Below are 22,485 nucleotides of genomic sequence, written 5' to 3'. Positions count from 1 at the left end.
ACAAAAACCGATCGTATTCTAGTTACACAGTATAATAAAAGTCGCATTTTATTATTCATAAGAACGTATACTACATTATCCTATTAAAACTTCTACGGATCCTTTCTGAGTAAAATCCTTAGTGATTTTATCATCCTCTACCGATACGTACGTTGATGAAGAACTTTCAGATGAATAGGTTTCCATAGAGTTTTGTGTTGTTACCAATGGCATCTCACTTTGTGTTATTGTTGTTGATATAGCTGACGAAAATTCTGTTGTCACAAAGTCGTTTGTAGTTTCAAAAGTCTCCTCAATGTTTACTTCAGTTGGATTTTGCGACTGAACGGTACTTTGACTCGACTGAAAATCCGATTCGTCAAAATCGTTTCCAGATCCATAACGATCTTTAAATCCTTTCCGAATAAAATACCAACTGCCGACGTGGAATCCCCAATCATGGTTAGGATCAAACGTTAAATTAGCTGTATTTTATAAAAATAAGTTTAATACATTTTTACCAGAAAGTTAGTTTTGTAATTCTGTAATCGAATATTGATTGTTTATATAATTTTACTATTATAAGACATGGTATTTACTTAAGTCTAAAAGAAACCATTCACGATTCCTTAATCTCTTCTGTAATTGAAATTTATCCAAATTTAATATTTCTATCGGCAAAGGAGATAGTGTTGTCGTTGTCGTCGTTGTCGTTGTCGTTTGTCCAAATAATCTTTCGTTAATGTGATTTTTTAAATCTCCAAACCAATCCCCAATTGTCTGGAAGAGTTTACCATGATGAAGGTCTCTTAGTAGTCTACCATTTTCTACAAATAGAAAGTATAATTTATAATGTATTTTGTTAGAAGGATGTGCTTTATTAAGAATTAATTATATAATTTTATTGCATAATAAGATTTTAAACGCAGGGTAGTAAAAGGAGTGCTGTCCTGAAGAAAGAAGAATTGAAAAATCATAAATGTTATGTAATAACATAGTTCAAGAATTCTATAGGTAAATTAGCTATCTTCGAAAAATAAAATAACGTAATACTGATCTGAGAGAAATGGAATTATTCGAATCCTACATCCACTTCATCCAGTCTATGCACCTGAACTATCATCTACAGATCATTAAATAATTTTTTAACAAACTTCGAAAAAGAAGGAGATTACTCAATTCGATCAGTATATATTTTTTTTTTTATTTATTAAAGAGAAAACATGCCGAAACCCAAGGTTATGCCAAAAACGGTTTTAAGGCATTGCATGCTTCCAGAAAACTGCATTCCTGCATAAATGAAATAAAGAAACTAATTGTTCCTCGGCAAAGTGGCCTTGAAACAGATACATTTTAAGTTGGTGATAAATATTCACGCGCGGATGAATTATAATTGTTAAAAATTCGCAATTTAGAAGTAATATTCACTAAAAATGTACAGCTCTCCTTTGTGTCCACAGAGCTTTCTAGTAGAACAATATTAACAAATTAACAAAAGCACCTCTATCATAAACTCCTAGTGGCGTTGACAGCTTGCAGGTAGTAAACAGTAGAAAGACAATAAGGATTTGCATCTTTTCTCAACAAATACTGGCTAATACAAGAAAATATTCATGCCTTTATATGCATTTCGCCGGAAATGAATGTTCATTACTACAACAATTTTATCGGGTACAGAATCAGGTAGATTTTGCGCAATGCTGTTATTCAACAGTGATGACCTTCTTTGATTTGCTTGAACGACACGTCTATTATGTGAATGCAGTCAACGTAATAACGAAGTTGTAACAAATATTTGTTAAATGTATGTTATTTAAAAAGAAGTATTTAACTCGGAAATGTAGGATTCAAGGGTAGTTCAACGTTTTGTTGAAGACTGATCACTGTTAGTATCAAATACACATGAACAGATATACATAGCTTAACATCGGTAACTCCTACTGAAATATCAGGTTTTGGATCATCAAATTTTCGAACATTGAAAGTGTTATATGACTATTTAATATTAATACTTTTCATTGATATCTTCACCTTACATAAGTCTAATACGTTCTCTGCAAGAAAAAAGATGTACAGTTGTGCTTTAAATTAACGGTATATTATTATTGTAGAAAACAGACATAGTGCTGCTGTCACCAAAAGTAACCTGAAATGTGTCTGGCATATTAAACTGTGAAACTGAATCTTATAACGACTCAATACGTCTTTTCCTTCGTAAATTAAATTTATTTTAAAGTAATATAATGGTTGCTTTGGTGTGCTGCTTTCCTTGGTGTCTTGAAGTAGACCAGTACTTATAGTAGATTGTATGTCTAGTGTAGAGCTAGTTTGCCAATATGATGTGATCTTTTAATAAGTTTTTTTAAGCATCAAAATTAGGTAAGCCTTTACCAAGACTCTAATGAGATTAGTTTGGAAATTACGTTTTCTTTATCAACTATATTAGGTAGATGCATAAATCCCGTCCATTTCGATTTAAGTGTCTTACAAAGTGCCCCTTACTCATAATCTTATGGATTATATTCCCTACAATGAATTTATTAAAAGAATTCTCGTTTAAGGAGCATTGAATGAATCCATAACTGGTTAAGTGTAGATGTAATTCTTAAGTAGGTTGGAATGGACAGACTACAGACTTCGATCATAGCTGTGGATTTGCCTACTGTCGTACGCTTAGAGAAATCCTTCTTGAAATTTGTATTATTCAATATTTAAAACTTTAGTTTAGCTAGAAACATATGTCCAAGTGATTCTTGTTCGAGTAAGCACTATTATAGTTGAAAAAGATTTGTTTTTGTGTACGTTTGCCTGAAAAGAACACCGTACTCAAGAGTGTATACCACATCGCTAGCAGTTCAGTTGGGAGATCGAGCTTACTGCTTCGGATTGTGTAAGAACATCGTACATTATGGATTTTTAACATGCTACGACATTTGGAAACGAGGTACATAATGTGTGTTTGTTCCTTTGTATAACTAAAGCAGTTTCGAACAGGTTAGAAACCCTAATTCTCAAGAGTTGTGGTGTCATAACGCGACCTACCGTCTGGGCAAGAGCAGGCAACAGTACAGTTACAAATAATACACAAGAAAGGTATGTTGAATAAAGCTCTTTAAGCACATGTTTAACATGTCCAGAGTATGTGATAAATAATGTTATTCATATAAATAAATGGATGAATTGAGTAATTCCGAAACGTTTCATGCGTCGTCCAAGATGGATACTTTTAGACCTTGTTGGGATGACGCCAGTGACGAACGACTATTTACAAGATCCTTTTATAGGATCTTATCTAACTGATTTTATATTTTTGTAAATTCAGAGATTTGCCGGACAATTGAATAAGATTCAAAACAAATGAATCAGTAACATTCTTACTGACTTAAAACACTTCAGGACAACTTTCATTTCGAATGGATCACTTACATGTCGACTATAGTGAACGGACTCAATAGATACCATTATGTTAAATACATAATTAGATTTTTATTCTATAAGATTAAACTTAAAAAAAGTGCAAAAATCTTCTATTTTCTGTAACACTAATAAATATTCTAATTCGATATTTCCTATATATCGTATTACATATTTCATATAATAAACTAACCTCAAATTAAAGTGCGTTTCATTGGGTAGGTATGTATGTTCGGTTTCTGAAATTTCATTCCAGTATAGTTGTATATTAAATACAAAATTGACTTAAAAAGATGTGAATCTACATTATAATATTTATTCAAATACCAATTTCTATCTACCGTAATTTAATACTATTGTTTAATAAGTTTTACAATGTTAACTTGCGTTTAAAAAGATTATTTCTATACTTGTATAATAATTTTTACAATCAATGATATCATCAATTGCAAAGTGTTTATTAAATCAGTATTGTATATAATTGTAAGTTAAAAGATTAGGTCAGAATAAAACAGACGTTATCGACTGCTACCTTTTCCTTTGTAAGGCAATGACAATAAAAGGTAAAGGAGCAGTGGAAAAAACAATTAAAACAGTTTAAATAATCAATCGAAATGTTGGTTTACTTCACATATATATATATACATATAGTAGGCAGCTATGTTCGTATCACACCGACCTTGAATTTTCGTTTACATTTCAGTCTCCCGCGTTTTCGCTTAAAATGTTAAGTAATGAATCTTATGATGAAACAAATCCAGATTATGATGAAAATAAAATTGATGAACAATTAGAACAGAAAATATGCATTACAAATTTATGTATACCTAAGGTCGAACCTTGTTATCTTAATGTATCTAGATCAAGTGAAGATACATTGAGTGCTGTAAGTAAATACTATACTTATAAATGCATAATTGATATTTTTTCTACTAGCGATATTATGTATAATGAAATTATAATTTAATTGATATATAAGATTAGAGCTATTTTTTTATGTAATAATTTTTAAGTTAAATAAATATTTCTAGATGTAATGTAATTAAATTTCATTATGATCTTTCTAATCATTATGTAGTTTATAGTACATCTTTCATTGTTTTTTTAAAGCATGCACGTACAGTTTATAAATAATCTTAAAATTAATATAAATTGTTTAAAAAACATAAAAAATAATAATTGTACGCATGCTTTTGGTTTCAGAGCGAATTAATGACATCATCAATCCCTTATAGCGTACCATATAAAATTAAGGATCCTATTGTGTTACTTGAAAGGTGTGATAAAATATGGGAAACATTGCAGCTGATTAAAAATGCTCAAGATAATTCATCCAGTGAATTATCACCAAAACAGACAAATTCAAAATCATATATTAAATACCACCCAGTGTTGTCTAATGACAATGCTGCATTACCAAATTTTGTATTTTCAGTAAAAACTACTAAGAAATTATTTCAGTGTTCAACTTGTGGAAAACTTTATACAAAACATTTAACCTTGAGACAGCATGCAGAGAAAGTACATAGGATTTTTATGAATCCACTGCGAAATAAGCATTGTGATATAAATCTAAGAAGTATTGATAAAGAGGGGGACAGAGAAAGAAGGAAAAGAAAAGAATGTGAAAGACAAACAGAGAGAGAGTCTAATGTGATTGAGAAAGAAAAAAAGGATAATGAACAAGTTCATTCAAAGAGAAATGAAAATATATTTACAGATTCTTTATCACGATCTACAATAGTATCTTCAACAGAGCAGGATATATTTAATCATAAGAGATTAAAAACACGAACAAGTGTTTTAGTTCATCCTAATAACAATGTAAATGAGACTGAAATTTCACATAAGAAAGAAGAGAAAAGAATATCAGGTGCAAATTTACAGCAGAATGAGAAACAAACTTCTTTGCATCATGATTCAGCATTGGTGACATGTTTATTGTGTAAGCAAGGAGTAAAGAATATTGGAAAACATTTGATTGATTATCATAAAATTGAATATTCTGATTTCATGAGAGAATTGGAAAAATCATCTTCTAGGTCAGAATTTGAAGAACTAAATAGCTCGACTGTGAGCAATAAATCTTTGAAGGAACGCGGAACTGTCCCAAAGTATTCTCCTGTTCAAGAAAAAGAGAAACGAAAATCAAGTATATCACCTGTAGATTCGACAAAGAAACGTAAAATCGATAATAATGGTACATTAAAGGTACCAAGCGTATGGCAAAATAATAAGAGACAATGTGATATTTGTCTTGGAGTTTACTCTAGAAACAGTTTCTATAAGCATGTAAATCGTCATCGTCTTCGTGGAGAAACGAAAGAAAATATGCAGTTGCTTAACAGCAGATGTTCAAAATCTACATCTGGATTAAAACAGAAGGAAAGTTTAAATTTAAACAAGGATAAATACAGTTCAATTTCATCTAAAAAAAAAGAAGTGAAAGGACAAGCACTTCAAAACTTGAATAAAGAGAAACAAGGATGTAATACAACCAGTAATGACAACTATGAAACTCGATGTTCTTGTGGAAAACTGTTCAATACTCCTCAAGGATTAGCTATGCATAAAAGGAGTTGTACTTTGAAAATGAATAAAATACCTACTATGGAAAATAACTTAGATGAATCAATTCTACATGATAAACAACAAGGTAATAAAGATTCCAGTCCTGGGATTAATATAACGATAAAGAAAAAGAATAATTCTTATGAAATTGTTGGTAAAGACAGTGAAAACGAAAGCAATTTACAGGGTTCCAGCCAATCAAAAAACACTGAAAAATCAGATATTTCTCGGGATAATGAACAAATAAAATCACCTGTTCAATCACCTGATCTAGCATCATCTAAATATAGTAAATATCATAGTATTGTAAAAATACAGGTCGTTGAAGAAGACGTCGACATTGATATTGAAAATGAACTGCAGACTAAGTCGTGTAATAATAACATTACTGAAATGAATGAATTGGTAAATGAACTTCATAAAGAAGAAGAAAATACAGAAAAAGTAAGCACACTACAAAGTAAAGAAGTTAATTCAAATTGGACTCGGGAGAGAATTCTGGAAATGAAACAAATTAATGCTAATAAATTTAATATGTCTAAGAAATATATTTGTGTATGTGGAAATAAATTTTACAACAAAAAAGCTTTGGATGTTCATATTGATAAACATCAAACAAATTCAGAATTAAGGTGTGCTTATTGTAAAAAGAATTTTGTTGATATCAATATATGGAACAAACATGAATGTTCTGTTACATGCTGCAAGAAATTTATTGATTTGCCAACAGAAATACATTGTTATTATTGTAGCACTATTGCTACAACACAAAAACAGTTTGATGACCATATAAGGCTCAAACATTTTGATACTGTAATGCCATATCAATGTTTTGGATGTTCTCAACGTTTTCCTACTGCCGCATTACGAAAATTACACTTTAATGCAGAACATGCAATAATTATTTGTTCTATTTGTCAAAGAAAGATTCCAAATTGGAGTAATGCAAAGTCTAAGCATGAAGGATATCACTATGGACTTGGATTTCCTTGTCATGTATGCAAGAAAACTTATTCCAGTCAAAATAGTTTATCGAGGCACAAGATTAATGTACATTGTAAGATAGTAAATGAGATAATGAATTCCAGTGAACCATTTTTTATAAATTCTAAAATTCAGTCCTTAGATGCAAAGAAACAATTGGGTAAAAAATCATTAACGCACTTTAGCAAAGATATTGAGTTAGAGAGTTAGAATACATTTATAAAGAGTAACAATTGCATTAGAATCAGTTGAAACAGGATTTATATTTTATTTTTATGTTTTCTTATTAAAAATAAAAAATCATATTTTTTTACATAATTATAAACATTTTTAATTAGTGTGTTATCAGTTATGTTGTACTAGACACGAAGGTTATACTTTTAAATAATAAATATGTATATAAAAGTATAGGTATAAACATTACAAAGTGCAAGGTGAAAAAAAGGTGTAAAATATTCACAACATTACGATTATATTTAATTTTTTTTTTTAGAATACATCATTTAAAATGTGCTGTTAGTTGTAAACAAAATTTTGTTTTAAATATAAAATGTTTATTGTAAAAAAGTATAAGTAATGATATCATATTTATAGTTATAATATTTTCATTAAAAATTTCGATATTTGTATCTGATAAAAATTAATGTTTTCGTTTATTTTAAGTATCAATTTAAAAAAAAAAAATTTAATGAAACCAAAGTATAATCCATACTTCGAATGTACTGTTAATGTACTTAACGTTATGTTGCAGTTATTATTACAAATGTATTTTTGTTATGACAACTTATGTATGTAGATTTAATTTATGCATCTAGCTTGTTTAATATTTTAATTATATAAGTAGATTTTGTTAATTGGATAATTACCGTGGTTTCTTAAATTTTAAAATAAATACCCTGAATACATTAATGGGAAAGGATAAGATCAAAAGAATTCATACAGCATTCGGGATGATATTATCATAACATTGTAATTTATATTTTAATAAATATTTGGTCTAATTATTGTGTAATATCATGATACAAAATCGTACTGTAAGAAACATGTAATAAACCGGATAAACATAAAAGTACAAAAATATTCTATTCGTCAAATTGATATATTATTAACATTTTTTATAGTAAAAATGATAAAGACATCGTCATAGAATTATAAAAAACCGTTTTAGTATTTGTATTTTTATAAAAAAAAAAAAAAAAAGAGAACAAACAGACGATGTTTACATCTGTACTATTACTCATTTAACTATTTTTAATATGATGGTTTAAGAAGTGTAGTCAATACTTCTTATGATATTATCATAATCATCTTATGATATACATGTTTCTGATCACATAAATATTGACTGAAATTAACAAAAAAGAAATGAACATGACTATAATTTAGTGAATATTTCATTTGAATCTCTTTAAGTTTTGGTACGTTTATTTAAGAACTCGTTTTTTTTAAGAATCCACGACTTAAGATCCTTTATAAGATCCTTAGAAGAGTGGCGGTAATCGGAAAATTCGATTAGAGAGTGGGGGGTAGCCGGTGTATTTGGAACATGATCGCCAGGCGTCGCTTCGAACGTAACCCGTCGCCATCGAAGTTATAAAACGGATCAAAGCCGTGCGGAGTTTCAAGGAGGGTGGTCGCGTTACGCTCGGAACTTTCTCAGACTATATCCTTTTGAGTAACAGAAAGATATATAATACATGGTTCGGTTCGCGTAACGGCAGACGTATAAAAAATGACGGAACGTCGTGTGATTTGACAGTGAAGAAACATTTAATGAGAAAAAGTGCCTCGGTATCTTGTGGTTGGTATTTGGGAATTCAAAGTATCGCCTCAACACCCTATAGCTCCCTGGTTAGTCGCGTCATTTTTCGGTGCATCAGGATTCGATTACGAAGCGATTATTCGACGAGTCGACTCCTTTGGATAGATCGTGCATACGTAACGCGAATACAATGAAAGTAGGACAAAATAAGTCTTGAACAAAACGTCAAAATATTGGTCATCATATGTAATATATGATTTTATAAAGTGTAAGGTACTAAAGGCCGGTATAGTTGATATATATGTGTACACAGTGACTCGGGCAATAGCCTGAGGCAGGAATTTCTGCTTTAGAGAAATATGGAGGGACTATTTCGTATCGATCATGTATTGCTTTAATTTATAGAATCCATTAGCTTATTTATTTCTTTTACACGAATGTGTTTAACAGTGATCTCATAATTTTTACAAGTTTCTTTAACATATCAGATCACCTGTGTTTGTTCTGTTTACTCAAAGGGCTATATTTAATTCAAGTCACCAATGTAACTTTAGAACTTGTTTCTTTCAAAAATATAGAACATATTTTGTATATCGCATATGAATCTTCTGCTTTGAATTCATATCTCATTTTATCTCGATTTAAGGAACGATAATCTCTTCTTCGCTTAATCGATCGAGGTATCGGAGTACATTCTTTTCTCGGATCATTTAAAGAGATTCATTCCAATAATAGCGATCTATTCGATTATCTAAGGGTCTTTTAGGGTTCGTATGTGTCGAGTGTACGTTACTTACGTATTTCGGAAGTCTAAACGATGGTCTCGCGCGATTTGACTGGTTTTATCGCGGCGGTTCCTACAGTTGAGAGGCGCGCAGTGCTCAAACGGGCACGGCCGCATCGATTTTCCCTGGTTCCACTACTGGCGATAGAGCTACACGTATGATTACTCGAGGAGCCGTTTGCAACTGCCAGAAACTATTTTCAACTGCAGAATAACATGTTTATCAGTTCCTTTACCGGGAGTGAATCAATCGACATCACGTATATTAGTCGTATCGTTGGATCGATGGAAATCGAGCCTGCGGGATCGTCTAAAATTAACCGCGGTCGAAAACGGATGTAATTTGTGGTACAGTTGATGCAAACACAAAAACGCGACATCTATTTCTAATAGCGATTCATTATTCAATCTCCAGTGTGTGCTCGTTCCGCTAATCGATTAGTTCTCGATCAGCATGTGCTTCGTGAAGTCGGCTTACAACGTGCTTGAACTAGCTCGTCATATACCGTTATACCACCCGTATCGCGCCTCGAGAATCCTAAAAATAGCGGCTACCAGTGAACGAAAGTAATTCTCTTACATTTTTTTAATGAATTTCGGTAGCGTGCCAGTGAAAGGATATGCTTAAACGTCCACCGCGTTAACAAGGTCAGATCGCGAACGAATCTTTGCTCCATTATGTACCACGTCGTTTCTCGATGTTTACGTAAAGAGGTATAAATTAACCGGGTATTTTTTTCTTCGCCTCCGATACTATAATCGACCGATTCATTTACAACTATTCCTAGAATTTTTAGCAGAGTTCTTAGCTTTTCCGGTTTCGAAATTTCAGCGATTTTGTTAACTTTTCAAATTCGATACATTATTTATTACTAAAATCGATGATCTCGAGTAGTTGGTCTTATATTTCCATATTGACGCGAAGAAGGTTAAGTTAATCTGGTTCTTAATCTACTTTTAATTTAACATCGGTAAATGTATCGACACACGAGTTGATAAAATCATAGCGTGGCATCTTAGTTAGTTTCGTTGTTCTTAAAGTTACCTACCGTTCAAGTCGATGACCTATAAAGTTGAGGGTAGGAAGAATGGTGACGGTGAGATAAACTAGGGAGACAGTCGGCAATGAGATTTGAAAGAATTATCCCAGTTCCTACATTGGCCCGTTTCTCCTGAATCGTCTCGTTCGAGCAGATATCCGGATTCTGGCCAACGGACCGACATTGGTAATCAGTGAACGGAAGGAAGGCTTGAGGCGCGGAACGCGAAAGGGAGAGACGACAAGGGTGGAAACCGGCGGCGGAGGGTGAGGCCGAAGTGATGACGGGCGAGGAAGGAAAGTGCGGGGGTGGTACTGGCGGGGGTGCCGGTGTGGGAAACACGAATGCGAACACAAACGTTACCGATAACATGAACAATGTTAACGCGAATGTACACGCGAACGTTAATGCCAACATAAATGTCAGCCAACAAAATGGAGGGCCGGAAAAAGCGCCTGTCGTCGGCGGTACCAACGTGGAAACGTTACCCCGCGCTGGAAAACAGGTAATATAGCTTTTACATGTTATTAAGAGTAAGATCCGTGTACAATAGTGTTATGATAGAACGAATTGACAAAACGGGCAATACCTAATTTAATAAAGTTATATTATAAAGTAAAAATTTTGAATTCTCCTTATTTAAAATCCGCAATCACTTAGTTACCAACCCAATAGTTCATTATAGTATTTCTTCTTCCTAGTATACATTGAAGTATCTACAATATGTAGAACTTCCGCGTGTAGGTGTACAGGTTGTTCACCGCATAAAGGCGGCATTTTATTATATATATAATAAAATTTACTTTTATGACATTATTCAAGGAATTCCAGAATTATGCGACAAAGGCAGGAATCTGATATTCCTGGATTGTTATTAAACTGGAAAAGTTATGATAGGTTTATTTTTTATGGTGGTAATAATGGCGACATTTATTTCCATTGAAATAAGATTTTAATTTTAATTTAATTTAATTTTTGTTGGGGAGAGGGGTGTATTTATTCTGGTCCCTATCTACAGTACTCACGCCAATGGTGATGGGTCCAAATATTTTTCTAATTTTTCTATTATATTTTCTAATGTTGTATCATAAAGCTTATTTAGCATATTGCATTTATCCCACACATTTTTCACGCGTGTATTGTTGCCCTGTTCTTTTTGCAACACATAAGCTAGTCATCGGTTCAAGTTACAGAGCATTTACCGCGTGCAAGTTTATCTTGACGGAAAGATTAGAAAACAGGGAATTTTGATGAAATGGTGTAATTTAATATTCATGAAAGGGAGAAAGATGACACTAGAAGCTGCGCATCCGGTTTTCTGTACTTGCGATGCCGTACGGAACCTACTGGTTATTACAACCCCTTTTCTTACCGTGTCTAACAGATATACACGTAAAACGATAGCCAATGGATATTATTCATCCGAGAGAATAACAGTACTCGTATAAGGTTGTTAATCGTGTATTTGTTCATCGATGCGTGTTACTTTGACAGTGACTTGCGATTTAAATGCCGCGAAATACTGAACGGACAATGAACTGCTGTTTTTTCAAGCATAGCATTCAAAAATCAAAACTAGACAGATTAATTTTAATTTGTATTATTAATTTTCTGCTTATTAAACTACACCAATCAAGTAGTACACAATAATCAGCAAAATGATTCTCTAACAAATAGTTAATTTGTATTAAAAAATATTAATGAAAGCTTTATACAGTCATTTTCAGCAAATTTTAAGCTTTAAATTCATATAATACAAATATTATTTTACGATAGTTTTATGCCATCAAATTGTGTTTAAACTTTATATGTTCTGAGATCGGTTATTCTTTGTTATAATTAGTAACCAGTCATTTTATATTAATAATTTTAACGAAGAATTTAGGTAGTCGTTTTCTTTAGATCTTAAACTTTAATTTGATATAACATAAGTGCTATTTTACAGTACTTTTATGTCATCAATTCGTGTCAGACATTGTACGTTTCGAGATCAGACATTGTCTGCTGCAACTGGCAACCATCCATTGTATATTAAGAACATTAATGAAGGGTTTATATAATCATTTTCATCAAATATTAAGCTTCAAATCGATATGGTGTAAGTGTTATTTTGTGATGCTTTTATGTCATCGAATTGTGGTAGACTTTATATCTTTCGAAATCCCTTATTTGATATATTAAACTTATTAAAAGCGTACCTTTTCTTTTCTCCTGGCTTATCATTTTACGAGATCTGAATTGAGTAACCTCCCATGACGGTCAACGTCTTAATTACTTTGGGAGTAAATACTTATGGCATGCGAGATACGAGACATTATGTTAGGCGTAATGACTGATTGTTCCAACTCAGAGGTCACGGTTAACATAGGACGTAGGTTGTGAAAGTGGTACCTGGAGGACATGCGTGGTGCCTTCAAGATCTTAAGGTTTACGTATAATTTATGTTACAAAATGGAAGATTATTTCTATTCGTGTTTCAATTTTGTGCTTTAAGAAAAATTTTTGAACTGAAAAACAAATTACAGTAAAAATGATAGTAATTTTTTGAGGTAGAAATTGTTGGCTTATATTTAGTAATTCTTTGAAAACTTATAGGAGGAAGATATAAAAAATAATTTTAGATATTTCTATTGGCACTACCAATAGGTAGTAATATGCACACAAAAGTGTAGAAAAAAGTAATTTCTATTTTTGGTATGTTTAAATGAGTAAGATTTATTTTTATATGAATCGTGCTTTTCGTGGTTTCAAGAATAAACCAACGAACCAAAGCGTATTTCCAGAAAAAGTAGCCTTCTACATTCATAAAAAAGCGCATATGGATTCGAGCCAAAAACTTGTATTTTTTTTTTCTTTTAGTGAAGTACATTTTGCCTGAGAGATGAATTTAAATTGCACAGAACTAAAATACTTACAAAAGAAAAAATAATTGAGAAACGTACTAATTCGAGTTAGGTTCATTTCTAATTTTAAGTCTTTGTGTCAGTTAAATATTTCTGAGTGGATTATCAAGTACTTTCTTAGAATCAATTCACGAATTAAAAGTATTTTGTTTGCTCTTGATAAAGTGCACTTGTGTTCCGAGTTAAAATATCAAAATGTATATAAGATAATATTAACTCACGCTAAAACGTAAAAGATATTCCTTTGTATTAAATATATTGCAAATGTTATGTTGATTAAATTTTGAATTCATTTTTCTAATACTTATTCTGTTGGTGGAGCATCAGACATCTTGAGTATAAATTAAAAATTGTAAATAACAATTCATACATCTCTTATCATAAATTGCATTAAGTAATCCTCAGATGAGCTCCAATTTTCATTCCCTAAATTCTACACTGTTCCTCTAAAAATTATTCCCTTAATGAATAAAACTCTTTCGTTTGAAAATTACATATTTGACTTTAGATTAATATCCTTGTATACGTTTTGTAAGTTTGGGTCTCGATTAACCCAGACTCCGTTGTTCAAGGGTTAAAGTACTCCGAATTTCATTCAAGAATTTGATGCACTTTCGATGCAATTCAGTGATTAAGAATGCACTTCAGGGTCTCTTACTCTTAATAACTCATCAAAAGGGTTGTTGTTACGTTACGTATGAAAATTCTTCGTGTTACCAAGAAGTTCTTTAATGCTCACTGAGATTATGCCAACTCGGATTACCATACTATCCAACATCTGCGATCCGTCTGTACGTGCCACTGTTTATCTGCACGGCATATACACTTTGGGCTCACGTAAAATTACGTCATAATCCTATCAGTATGGACCTTGTAAATGAATCTTCACAAATGGACCTTCATTCATACCGCGAGGGCATGGTTACTATCGTCGATCGTTTCATGCGTAACTATGCGTAACTATGCGTAACTATGCGTCTACGTAGATGAAAAATTGTTTTCTTTCAACTAACAGTGTAGTCAATTAACACATTGTCTGCTGTAGTGAAAACACGCTTAAGTAATATGGCATATTAGAATAACAATAACGAGTTGCATTACCAGTATAATAGTAATATTATTAAAAACCTTGTTTCTGTTCTTCTTTTTCAATTATTCTATTTGAAGTTTGAAGCTTTAGTCATTGGTGACCCAAATGTATTCAAAATGAAAACAAAACATTTGTTACTAAAATCCTTAGGAATTAATTTCATTTAAAAGCACAGTGCATTCATAAGGATTTGAAATAATTTCATAATCACTCGAATGAATAATTAAAATTTATTTAACTAATCACGAATTGCATTAAGCTACGAATGATGTTGCTTAAGTATTTACATAAGGATGTAATAATCTATCTTATAATTTCTCTGAGTTGATTGACATTTAAGAGGAGTATGTTAAAATTTCTGACGTCTGCAAAGGGGAGAGACCGGTAAACTCATTAGTCATATGGTAAACATATGAGCGAATGCAGCGAGGACATCGTGAAAATACAATGGTGGTAAATGAAAGTCCAAGCACTGTATTAAAAAATTAATACGTTAAATCTAGATTTTATTTACGAAATTATCGTCGCGTGCAAATTCAGGTTTGGTGGTTTGATTTTTATCGAATTTTATTACAGTCCACATATAATTCAAGTTCGCGAAGGATAAAGGGCGTTATGGCCCTGTAACAGTCGGCGATGATGAATGTAGGTCATTCGTGTACTTTATGAGAGATGTACATCTCGTTACTTCTGACATTCAACGGCAGGATCGCTATAATTTCATGGCCGTCGTTGCAGGGTAGCATTATACAAGTATTGTTCACAGTATGACGTGTCTTGGCGTGTAAATTTATGAAAGCCGGCGCGTAAAGATAAGTGTGACGGGGCTGGCTAACATCTGATTGCTTACAATTCGATCCCATGCAACACACGCCCACGCTTGTTAAAATTACGTGCGTTTTTTATATTACCACTCATCCGGTTTTTAAAACTGATTAATATACGTCCAGTGTGATTCTTACGATAATAATCAGAGCAAGAAGGATGAGCTTTAGGACGAAATTTTACTTTCAAATTACTCTTCTGATTTATGTAATTTTTTACAAAAAACATTGAAATTAATGCGTCATTATTATCAGGAATAATAGTTGATTATTTCATTTATAATAGAAAAATTCATTACGTATTCTTTTTTCAAGATTGTTTAGTGAAATGAGAAGATTTTATATTTGTAAGTACTTGAAGATTAGTACTAGACTTTCTGGTGAAGATGCTACTATCAGTAACGTTATCAATAAATACATATTGATATTATCGATAAAAGTATCGATAGCTGCATCCCCGTTATCGAGGTGCTCCGTTTCTCACCGAGTTTTGTAAAATTTGATAGGATAGTGTAATTCTAATTTTACTCACAGATGTTAAGTCAATTTTGGGAAAAATATGTATTAAATTTAGTAAAACGTTTCGATGGGTTCGCATTCAATAGTGTAACAGCAGACGTACAAGATTAAAAATTTAAAAAAATCCATATTTCTATAATTAAAAGTAATTGTTGAAATTATTATTTTGAATCCTTTCTATAATTATTAAAATTATTATTAAAATTATTATTTTTAACAATTACTTTATTATAATTTAAAATAATTAAAAAAAAGATAGTTACCTCGCTGGGATTTGAACTGGCGATAAAACTTGTGAACTCCTCATTTACCCCTATGCAACAGTCATTATTGAACGAAACAATCAAGTATTTAATTACGCTTTTTTCCAAATGCAAAATATATTTTTCTTAAAATTGACGAATTCAGTCAAAATTGAAATCCACGCGGACCTGATCGAAGATTCTCTTTACCAAAATACTGCACATAAAAGGAGCAGGTATTTGAAGGGTGCGAAAGTTCTTTGCTAAGGACGTACCAATTAAAACTGTCTCTAAACGGTCGTTGAAACGTAAGACTGGCACGTGGCCACCGAGTTTAGCTAGCATTCGTTAATTTAGCTACGGCTATCCAGCGAGGTATGCCTATGAGTTTTCAACGCAGTACGCACGACGTTCTTGTTTTCCATTTGTCGATTTTCAACCGCATGGAAGTGGGTTGCGAAACCGCATAATAAAGAGATGCGCGAACGCAGACGCATGCGCTAGCTTAGTGTAAAGTTCCTTCCGTGGTGTGTAAAGGTAGACTGAAAATAAACGTTTTCGCCTCGACACGTTACCGCAATGGTGTTCAAGCTTGAACGGAGACACCTTAATACGTTTAGGACCAAGCAGTAAAATGATAAAATTCTTTAGGAACGATACAAAATGTATCATAATAAATTTTTTATTCTTTCGATATTGGAAAGCATACCTGGAAAAATTAATTTAAACATTACTTACACATTTGCAAACTCTTGACACAAAATTAGCGGATACAATCGACCAGTATCTTCAAACCGGAGCTACATTTTATATTCACTAAATTTAATTCACTCTATGCAACCTAGATTGTTTCCAATAACTGAAACCCCGTTTCGCATTTAAATATAGAAGCGTTCATTTGAATATAGAAATCCTGGAGTTTGATTAAAGTCAACTTTTTCCGTTAGCCGCGGTACATTGTAAGTTCTAAGAAAACGCGTACTTTCTCGATAAATTTGAACGTTTCTGGATGAAATTTTGGCGACGTGCCAGCTTGGTACGCGGTTGCGAATGAAGCGTAATGTTGGGAGACGTCAGTGATTGACCCACTTTAATAACGTCTCGTGAAATAGCCCTGTCATTAAAAGCATCGTAGGTGGTTAGAGTTATTCGTCGCGTTCAACAATCGGCTGCGATGTGTCACGATCGTGTAAGGCTAATTTAATTATTAAATCGTGGCCATCTCGAAATACCAGGCGTCATCTTGAAGTAGCCGTTTAATAGAGGCGGCCGCCCCAATGACACATCGTTTCGGCACGCCACCCTAAAACGCGCGATCAAAAAGTACAGTAGGGTGGTTAAAGAAGAAAAGGGCTTCTGCTCTTTTCTTCTACGCTCAATACTTCCTCTTCTTTCGCTTCTTCCGCTTTTTTTTTTTCTCCGGGCTCGTTCGACCCGCTAACCCGACCGCCACCCTTTTTTTTCTGACCCTCTCACCGCTAAACTAGGGTTCATGGCACCCCAACGTCATTTAATTTAGTCTCGAGAAGCGGGAGAAGTGAACCTCTTCGTGTAAGTGAGCACTCTCAAACGATTTTCGAATACATACTCCTGCGTTGCCGTTTTGCTTCTAATTAAAAAAACTCGAAATCTAGTTTAAGCCGACAAAAGGGAAGGTAGAGAATAATTTGCTCGTTGGGGATGAAAAAGACTTTTTCTAAAAATATTTCCCTTTTCGTAATCAGCTTGTGAAATTTGCTGGTTTATTTGATAAACGTTAAAAACGATTATAAAAAAATTCAAGCACACATTTTTATCGAATTTTATGCCTTGAATTGACGTGGAACGAGTTCCATTTTGCGGTAGTTTTGTGTCGTGAAAATCGGCCATTTGGTATCAAACGATCTAATGCGGTATTTTCACACAAGTGTATTATTCCGTTCGCATTTTTCTTCGCTTGGTTAATAGCAGAGGAGTGCTGTGTGTGTGTGTGTGGGTGCCTTTCTGTAGCAGTCAGATCGATCGTAGTGACGTCGATTTCAGCAGTTGATTGAATGTCTGTCGCCAATTTGTCAATGACAGACATTACTAGGTTGAATGCATCGGGCTTAGAGATAAAACAGGGTATAAAGAAAACAATACGAAGAAACATGGGATGAGATTTATCATTGACGCTCCAATTCTTTCTCTGCTAACGACTCGTGTAATGTAGAGTTTGGTAATTTAATCTGTTTATTTGGAAACCGCATTGTCAGGAGCTTATTTTTCTGTCAGACATATAAGTGATTAATATAATAAATTTGAATTAAATTATTTTCTCTGGTACTTGATAATATAAAGACTGGATTATAATAAGATATTATCTCTTAGTTACTGATTAATCGGTGCAACAACCTATATTGATCACTATCAGAAAGGTTAGGTATAGCTTGGAGCAACAACCTGCATTGATTATTGAGCACTGGGTTAGGTTGGTTATTTTTTTCCCCCTGTACGTGAACGTAATCGTAGGATGCTATCGAGATAATATTAACCTTCTATCGCGATAGTGGCAGGGAAATTTTCAAATCAACGAGGCCACATCGAGGTAATTTAAATAATTCTGATTTACTTTTCAGAGAATTTTATTTTGAATCGAGGTCTTTCGTCTCAGGATCTATGTTTAATCTTCAGATCGAGTAATTTTAAATTAATTTTACATTGTTTTTCATCTTTATCTTATCGTTAGATATTCTTTTTCTAATATAGGAAAGTCTTTCGTTAAAAGATTTGAGTTTCTAATTTTAGTCCAAGCATCGTTGAATACATTTCGTAGGTCTGGGTCACGATTGACCTGGTTCTGGTACTTAAGAGCGGATTTATTGAACTTCGTATTTCTGCAGTCATTAGTATTCAGCTAGTACTAAATATTTGAAGAAAAATTGTGTATTTGAAAAATCTGATGCATTTTACTGTTCATTTTTTCATTTTTTCTAAATTAGTCTCACAGAAATATAATTATGGTTTTAATCAATTTAAAAAAAACCATCTTAAAAATATGAAAATGAATTTCGTTTAGCAATAAAAACTCTTCTGGAATAAGCTTTTGATACCTGAGCGAGTAACATCGACTGACGAATAGGTAGATGTAGTTTTATAGAGTTTTATAAACAGATGATTCGCTCTGATTCGAAGCCCCTGTTGTCTTGATCATATTAGACAATTTGATTATCGAAGAATCCAATTGCACGAATTTCGAATATCTCATATATTTCGGTTCAGAACAATTCGTATGCAGTCGAACGTCCACGTTAGATTTCTCATTCAATGAAAAAAGCGGTGGGTAAAACCGCGATGAAATTTCATTAAACCTTATAACTATGTTCAACAATTTATTCCATACAAAATGTGAATTCCATCAGCATTCTTTCAACGTTTCATAACGTCCGTGCCATTTTGGTATGCAAAAGTTCACTGAAACGAGATATTAAAATTGAAACTGGCAAGGCTAACTGGTACATAAAAAACGTGTGCATCTTTGCGTTATATTCGACGCGATTGCCGACAGCAGGATTTTTAAACATTTTTATCTGGTATATTTATAAAAATATATGTTTCATTGCTTTAATAAAATATGTTACATGCGAAAGGGTCACGGACGAGTGCTGAAAAATGAAAGGAACTGAAAAAACAATATCGAGTTTAATAAAATAATGCGAATGTGTATGCCTCGAATGTTATACGTGGCACTGTGCGTGGAGGGTGTGGCGAGGGATGATTCGTCGATACGTAAGAAGAGATTCACTGATCCGTTCCATGGATCCATCGAATAAATGAATTTTTATCAACATTTTATCTTCCATCGAACGATATCTTGGCGCCGGTTTCGAGTGTATCGGGATGTTTGTACCGAGCAACGTTAATTAAGCAACGGTGTCGATAGCGATTGAATGATAGGCAGACGAGGTGATAAGGGGGGTTGGTAGAAGGAGGGAAAAAGAAGGAGGTAAGCGGAACGACAGGAATAGGGGGCGGTTTGCTGCAATAGCGCTGCCGCGTTCATATCGACCCGAAACCTCCAGACTCCATCTTGCTTGTCCCACATATACCTATGTACTGTACGTATACATATACCTATTACTTGCTCGCGTATATGTATACATATACATGTACCACAGAGGCTTGGCTGGTTCGTTCTCTGAACGTGTTTTCCTCTTCCTTTGCCTCGATTTTCTTCTCCATCGTCTCCCGTGCCCTTTTCTCTTCTTTGCCTTTTGCCTGTACCACCGGCACCAGCCGAGGAGTGTCTCGTTGCAGCCGTCTGCAATCGACATACAATACACCGATTTCTACGCTCGCTGATAGCTACACGAGCTGGAATACATTACACTTCCGACTTTCTAAGTATCTCTTGTGGTGCGCCGAGAAACCTTAGATTCGAACACTGCCAAATGATTTTTTAGCCCGTTCGTTGTTGCATGGTAGCCGACATGCTGGAATCAACCTTCTGATAACGATCATAGCGAATGTCATTTCAAGTTAGTAGCAAGAAGAAAATAGAGGGATGTATTTAACCCCGGATCTTTTTTAACACATTACATATGTACCATGAATACCGTTCTCGAATTTTCTGTTTATGCCACGTTAAATTTTTGCTATTAACAATTCTTTTTCCAATTTTTCCTACTGACAATGGTGCACGCGATATCGCGTGGGGGAACCTTCAGCCGCTGACGCCATTAACTGCCGACTCATGTGGCAGAGAACGCGTTAACCCTTTAACGAACGCGCCAAAATTCGCCTCTAATTAAATTTTATTTTATATTTTCTTAATTTGTTTAAAATTATAAAAGTAGAATTCTATCAAAAATAGAACTTTCATAGTATTAATTAATTTTTAATTTATTGCAAATTTGAGATAATTATCAAATTTAAATTGATCTTTTTAAATATAAAGTAATTATAGCAGAAGGTTACATCACAACGGTTACAGTGATCTACTTTATGATTGAAATCATGTCTGACCCTAAAGTTGAGTGTCTCGACATAAGTGTTACACCAATTACAAGCGAAATACTGATTTCGCCGTTATCGATCATTAGCCTAAATATTTCGTCATTTCTTCTGACATAATAAACCGGAAAAAAGAAGTTAGGGAGATAAATAGCAATTGTAATCGCGTGGGTCTAATGTGTCCTATCCCATTCGTTTAACTCATAGAGACGATTTATTATGGTTTAGTCTATCGACTGCAAGGTTAATGTAGAAAGTTATTTGGATTTCTTCTATTTTACTAAAAAATTCATTCTGAGAATACGTTGGTGTATAATGGATTTACTGTTTACCAGCGTGGAATTATCCCACTTTAATCCTTTCGTTGTTAATGATGCAATTTTCCGTAATTGTTATCGAAATACCATACCACTCTGTGTATAGAGTTATGTTACTTTAATCCCTTCAGGGCTAACGATGCAATTCTCCTAAATTATTATTAGTGAAATACTATATCATGGTACACTATTGATTTACTGTATATGTATTTGAAAAATTGTTTAACTAAAGAAAATACAACAAAACATATTATCTTTAGTAAAATATTAAATTGCTTTTTTTTAAGGTACTTAGGTGTACCTACTATTAAGTTGCTGCATGTTTGATATCAGTAATGTATATTTAAGTATACTATGGGGTGCACTATCTGTTCCAACAAAGTACCTGCCATTTTGTATCAAGAATATTAATGAAACGTTTATGTAGTCGTTTTTACCAAACGTTAAGCTTCAAATTGATATACCACAAGTGCCATTTTATGGTACTTTTATGTCATCAAATCCTATCAGACTCCGAAATTGGTTATTGTTTAATATAATTGATCATCAACCATTTTATATTGGAAATATTAACGAAGAGTTTATGTAGTCATTTTAATCAAATTTTAAACTTTAAATTGACGCAATTTTAGTGCTTTTATGTTATGAAATTATCTCAGATTTTTTATGTTTCCAATTCCATTCTATTTTATTAATAATATAATAGAACTTGAAATTAAAATTTTTAAATTAACCATTCCTCTCTTTAATATTGTAGAGTTTCAATATATGCTTTACAACAAAAGTTCACTTTCACTGTGGTAATGAATGTGTTAATTGTTCAAGTTTGGTAGTGTCGGTTACCGATGACCCCCCAGTGACAGTGGACGTATTAATACGTCATCTATTGAATGGAAGAATTGTTCCGCAATATAGATCGTAATATGAAATAAGAAAGAAGAGAATTGAATCGACATATTCTAAAATATCCGCGTTTTGTTCGGAACGCATGCGCTACGAATGCGACCTCGACCCTTTCAACTAACGCTCTTCATTGGTCCCCCTTCGGTCAAAGCTGGAGCTCTCCTGTTCTCGTTTCCTCCGGC

At 33.1% G+C, this 22,485-nt stretch overlaps 3 protein-coding genes across 24 annotated transcripts in view; 2 read left to right on the top strand and 1 right to left on the bottom strand.

The window, feature by feature from the left end:
• Positions 1-55: 55 nt before the first annotated feature.
• On the bottom strand, positions 56-1,727 carry LOC114871079. The gene is made up of 3 exons (XM_029176532.2): positions 1,481-1,727; positions 579-806; positions 56-464 (listed from the first exon to the last, which is right to left on the bottom strand). Exons 1-3 carry the CDS (start codon positions 1,551-1,553, stop codon positions 76-78), a joined length of 690 nt encoding a protein of 229 aa, XP_029032365.2. The 5' UTR covers positions 1,554-1,727; the 3' UTR covers positions 56-75.
• A 9-nt stretch (positions 1,728-1,736) lies between these two features.
• Positions 1,737-8,026, top strand: LOC114872344. Of its 9 annotated transcripts, none has more exons than XM_046284956.1 (4): positions 1,737-2,358; positions 2,593-3,072; positions 4,097-4,279; positions 4,597-8,026. In XM_046284956.1, the coding sequence occupies exons 3-4, from the start codon at positions 4,118-4,120 to the stop codon at positions 7,156-7,158; spliced, it is 2,724 nt and encodes a 907-aa protein (XP_046140912.1). In that variant the 5' UTR covers positions 1,737-2,358; positions 2,593-3,072; positions 4,097-4,117; the 3' UTR covers positions 7,159-8,026. The 9 variants fall into 9 exon arrangements, with proteins under 9 accessions (XP_046140912.1, XP_046140917.1, XP_046140915.1 ...); XM_046284961.1 differs by having other exon boundaries at positions 1,737-2,869; positions 2,974-3,072; XM_046284959.1 differs by having other exon boundaries at positions 1,737-2,869; positions 2,964-3,072.
• A 520-nt stretch (positions 8,027-8,546) lies between these two features.
• LOC114871038 (ankyrin-3-like) overlaps positions 8,547-22,485 on the top strand; it is an 86,617-nt gene continuing 72,678 nt past the window's right edge. For 8 of the 14 annotated variants that reach the window (XM_029176450.2, XM_029176439.2, XM_046284945.1 and 5 more), the window contains exons 1-2: positions 8,551-8,749; positions 10,689-11,039. In XM_029176450.2, the coding sequence (XP_029032283.2) occupies positions 10,815-11,039 (225 nt within the window). In that variant the 5' untranslated portion in view covers positions 8,551-8,749; positions 10,689-10,814. Of the gene's footprint in view, positions 8,750-10,046; positions 10,062-10,688; positions 11,040-22,485 lie in introns of those variants that run through there. The other 6 variants (XM_046284953.1, XM_046284952.1, XM_029176475.2 and 3 more) reach the window with 4 other exon arrangements.

This window comes from Osmia bicornis, chromosome 3 (genome assembly GCF_907164935.1).
Source record: "Osmia bicornis bicornis chromosome 3, iOsmBic2.1, whole genome shotgun sequence".
Lineage (NCBI taxonomy): Eukaryota > Metazoa > Arthropoda > Insecta > Hymenoptera > Megachilidae > Osmia > Osmia bicornis.
Note: the sequence above shows the minus strand (reverse complement) of the source record. Positions and strands in the feature narration are given on the sequence as shown.

Excerpts from the sequence above, each read along its gene's own strand:
- LOC114871079 (XM_029176532.2), bottom strand. The coding sequence starts at position 1,553 with ATGCAAATCCTTATTGTCTTTCTACTGTTTACTACCTGCAAGCTGTCA. Across the intron at positions 807-1,480 it reads ACTAGGAGTTTATGATAGAG|AAAATGGTAGACTACTAAGA; the intron begins GTGCTTTTGTTA and ends TTCTATTTGTAG. Across the intron at positions 465-578 it reads ATGGTTTCTTTTAGACTTAA|CTAATTTAACGTTTGATCCT; the intron begins GTAAATACCATG and ends TATAAAATACAG.
- LOC114872344 (XM_046284956.1), top strand. The coding sequence starts at position 4,118 with ATGTTAAGTAATGAATCTTATGATGAAACAAATCCAGATTATGATGAA. Across the intron at positions 4,280-4,596 it reads GTGAAGATACATTGAGTGCT|AGCGAATTAATGACATCATC; the intron begins GTAAGTAAATAC and ends TTTTGGTTTCAG.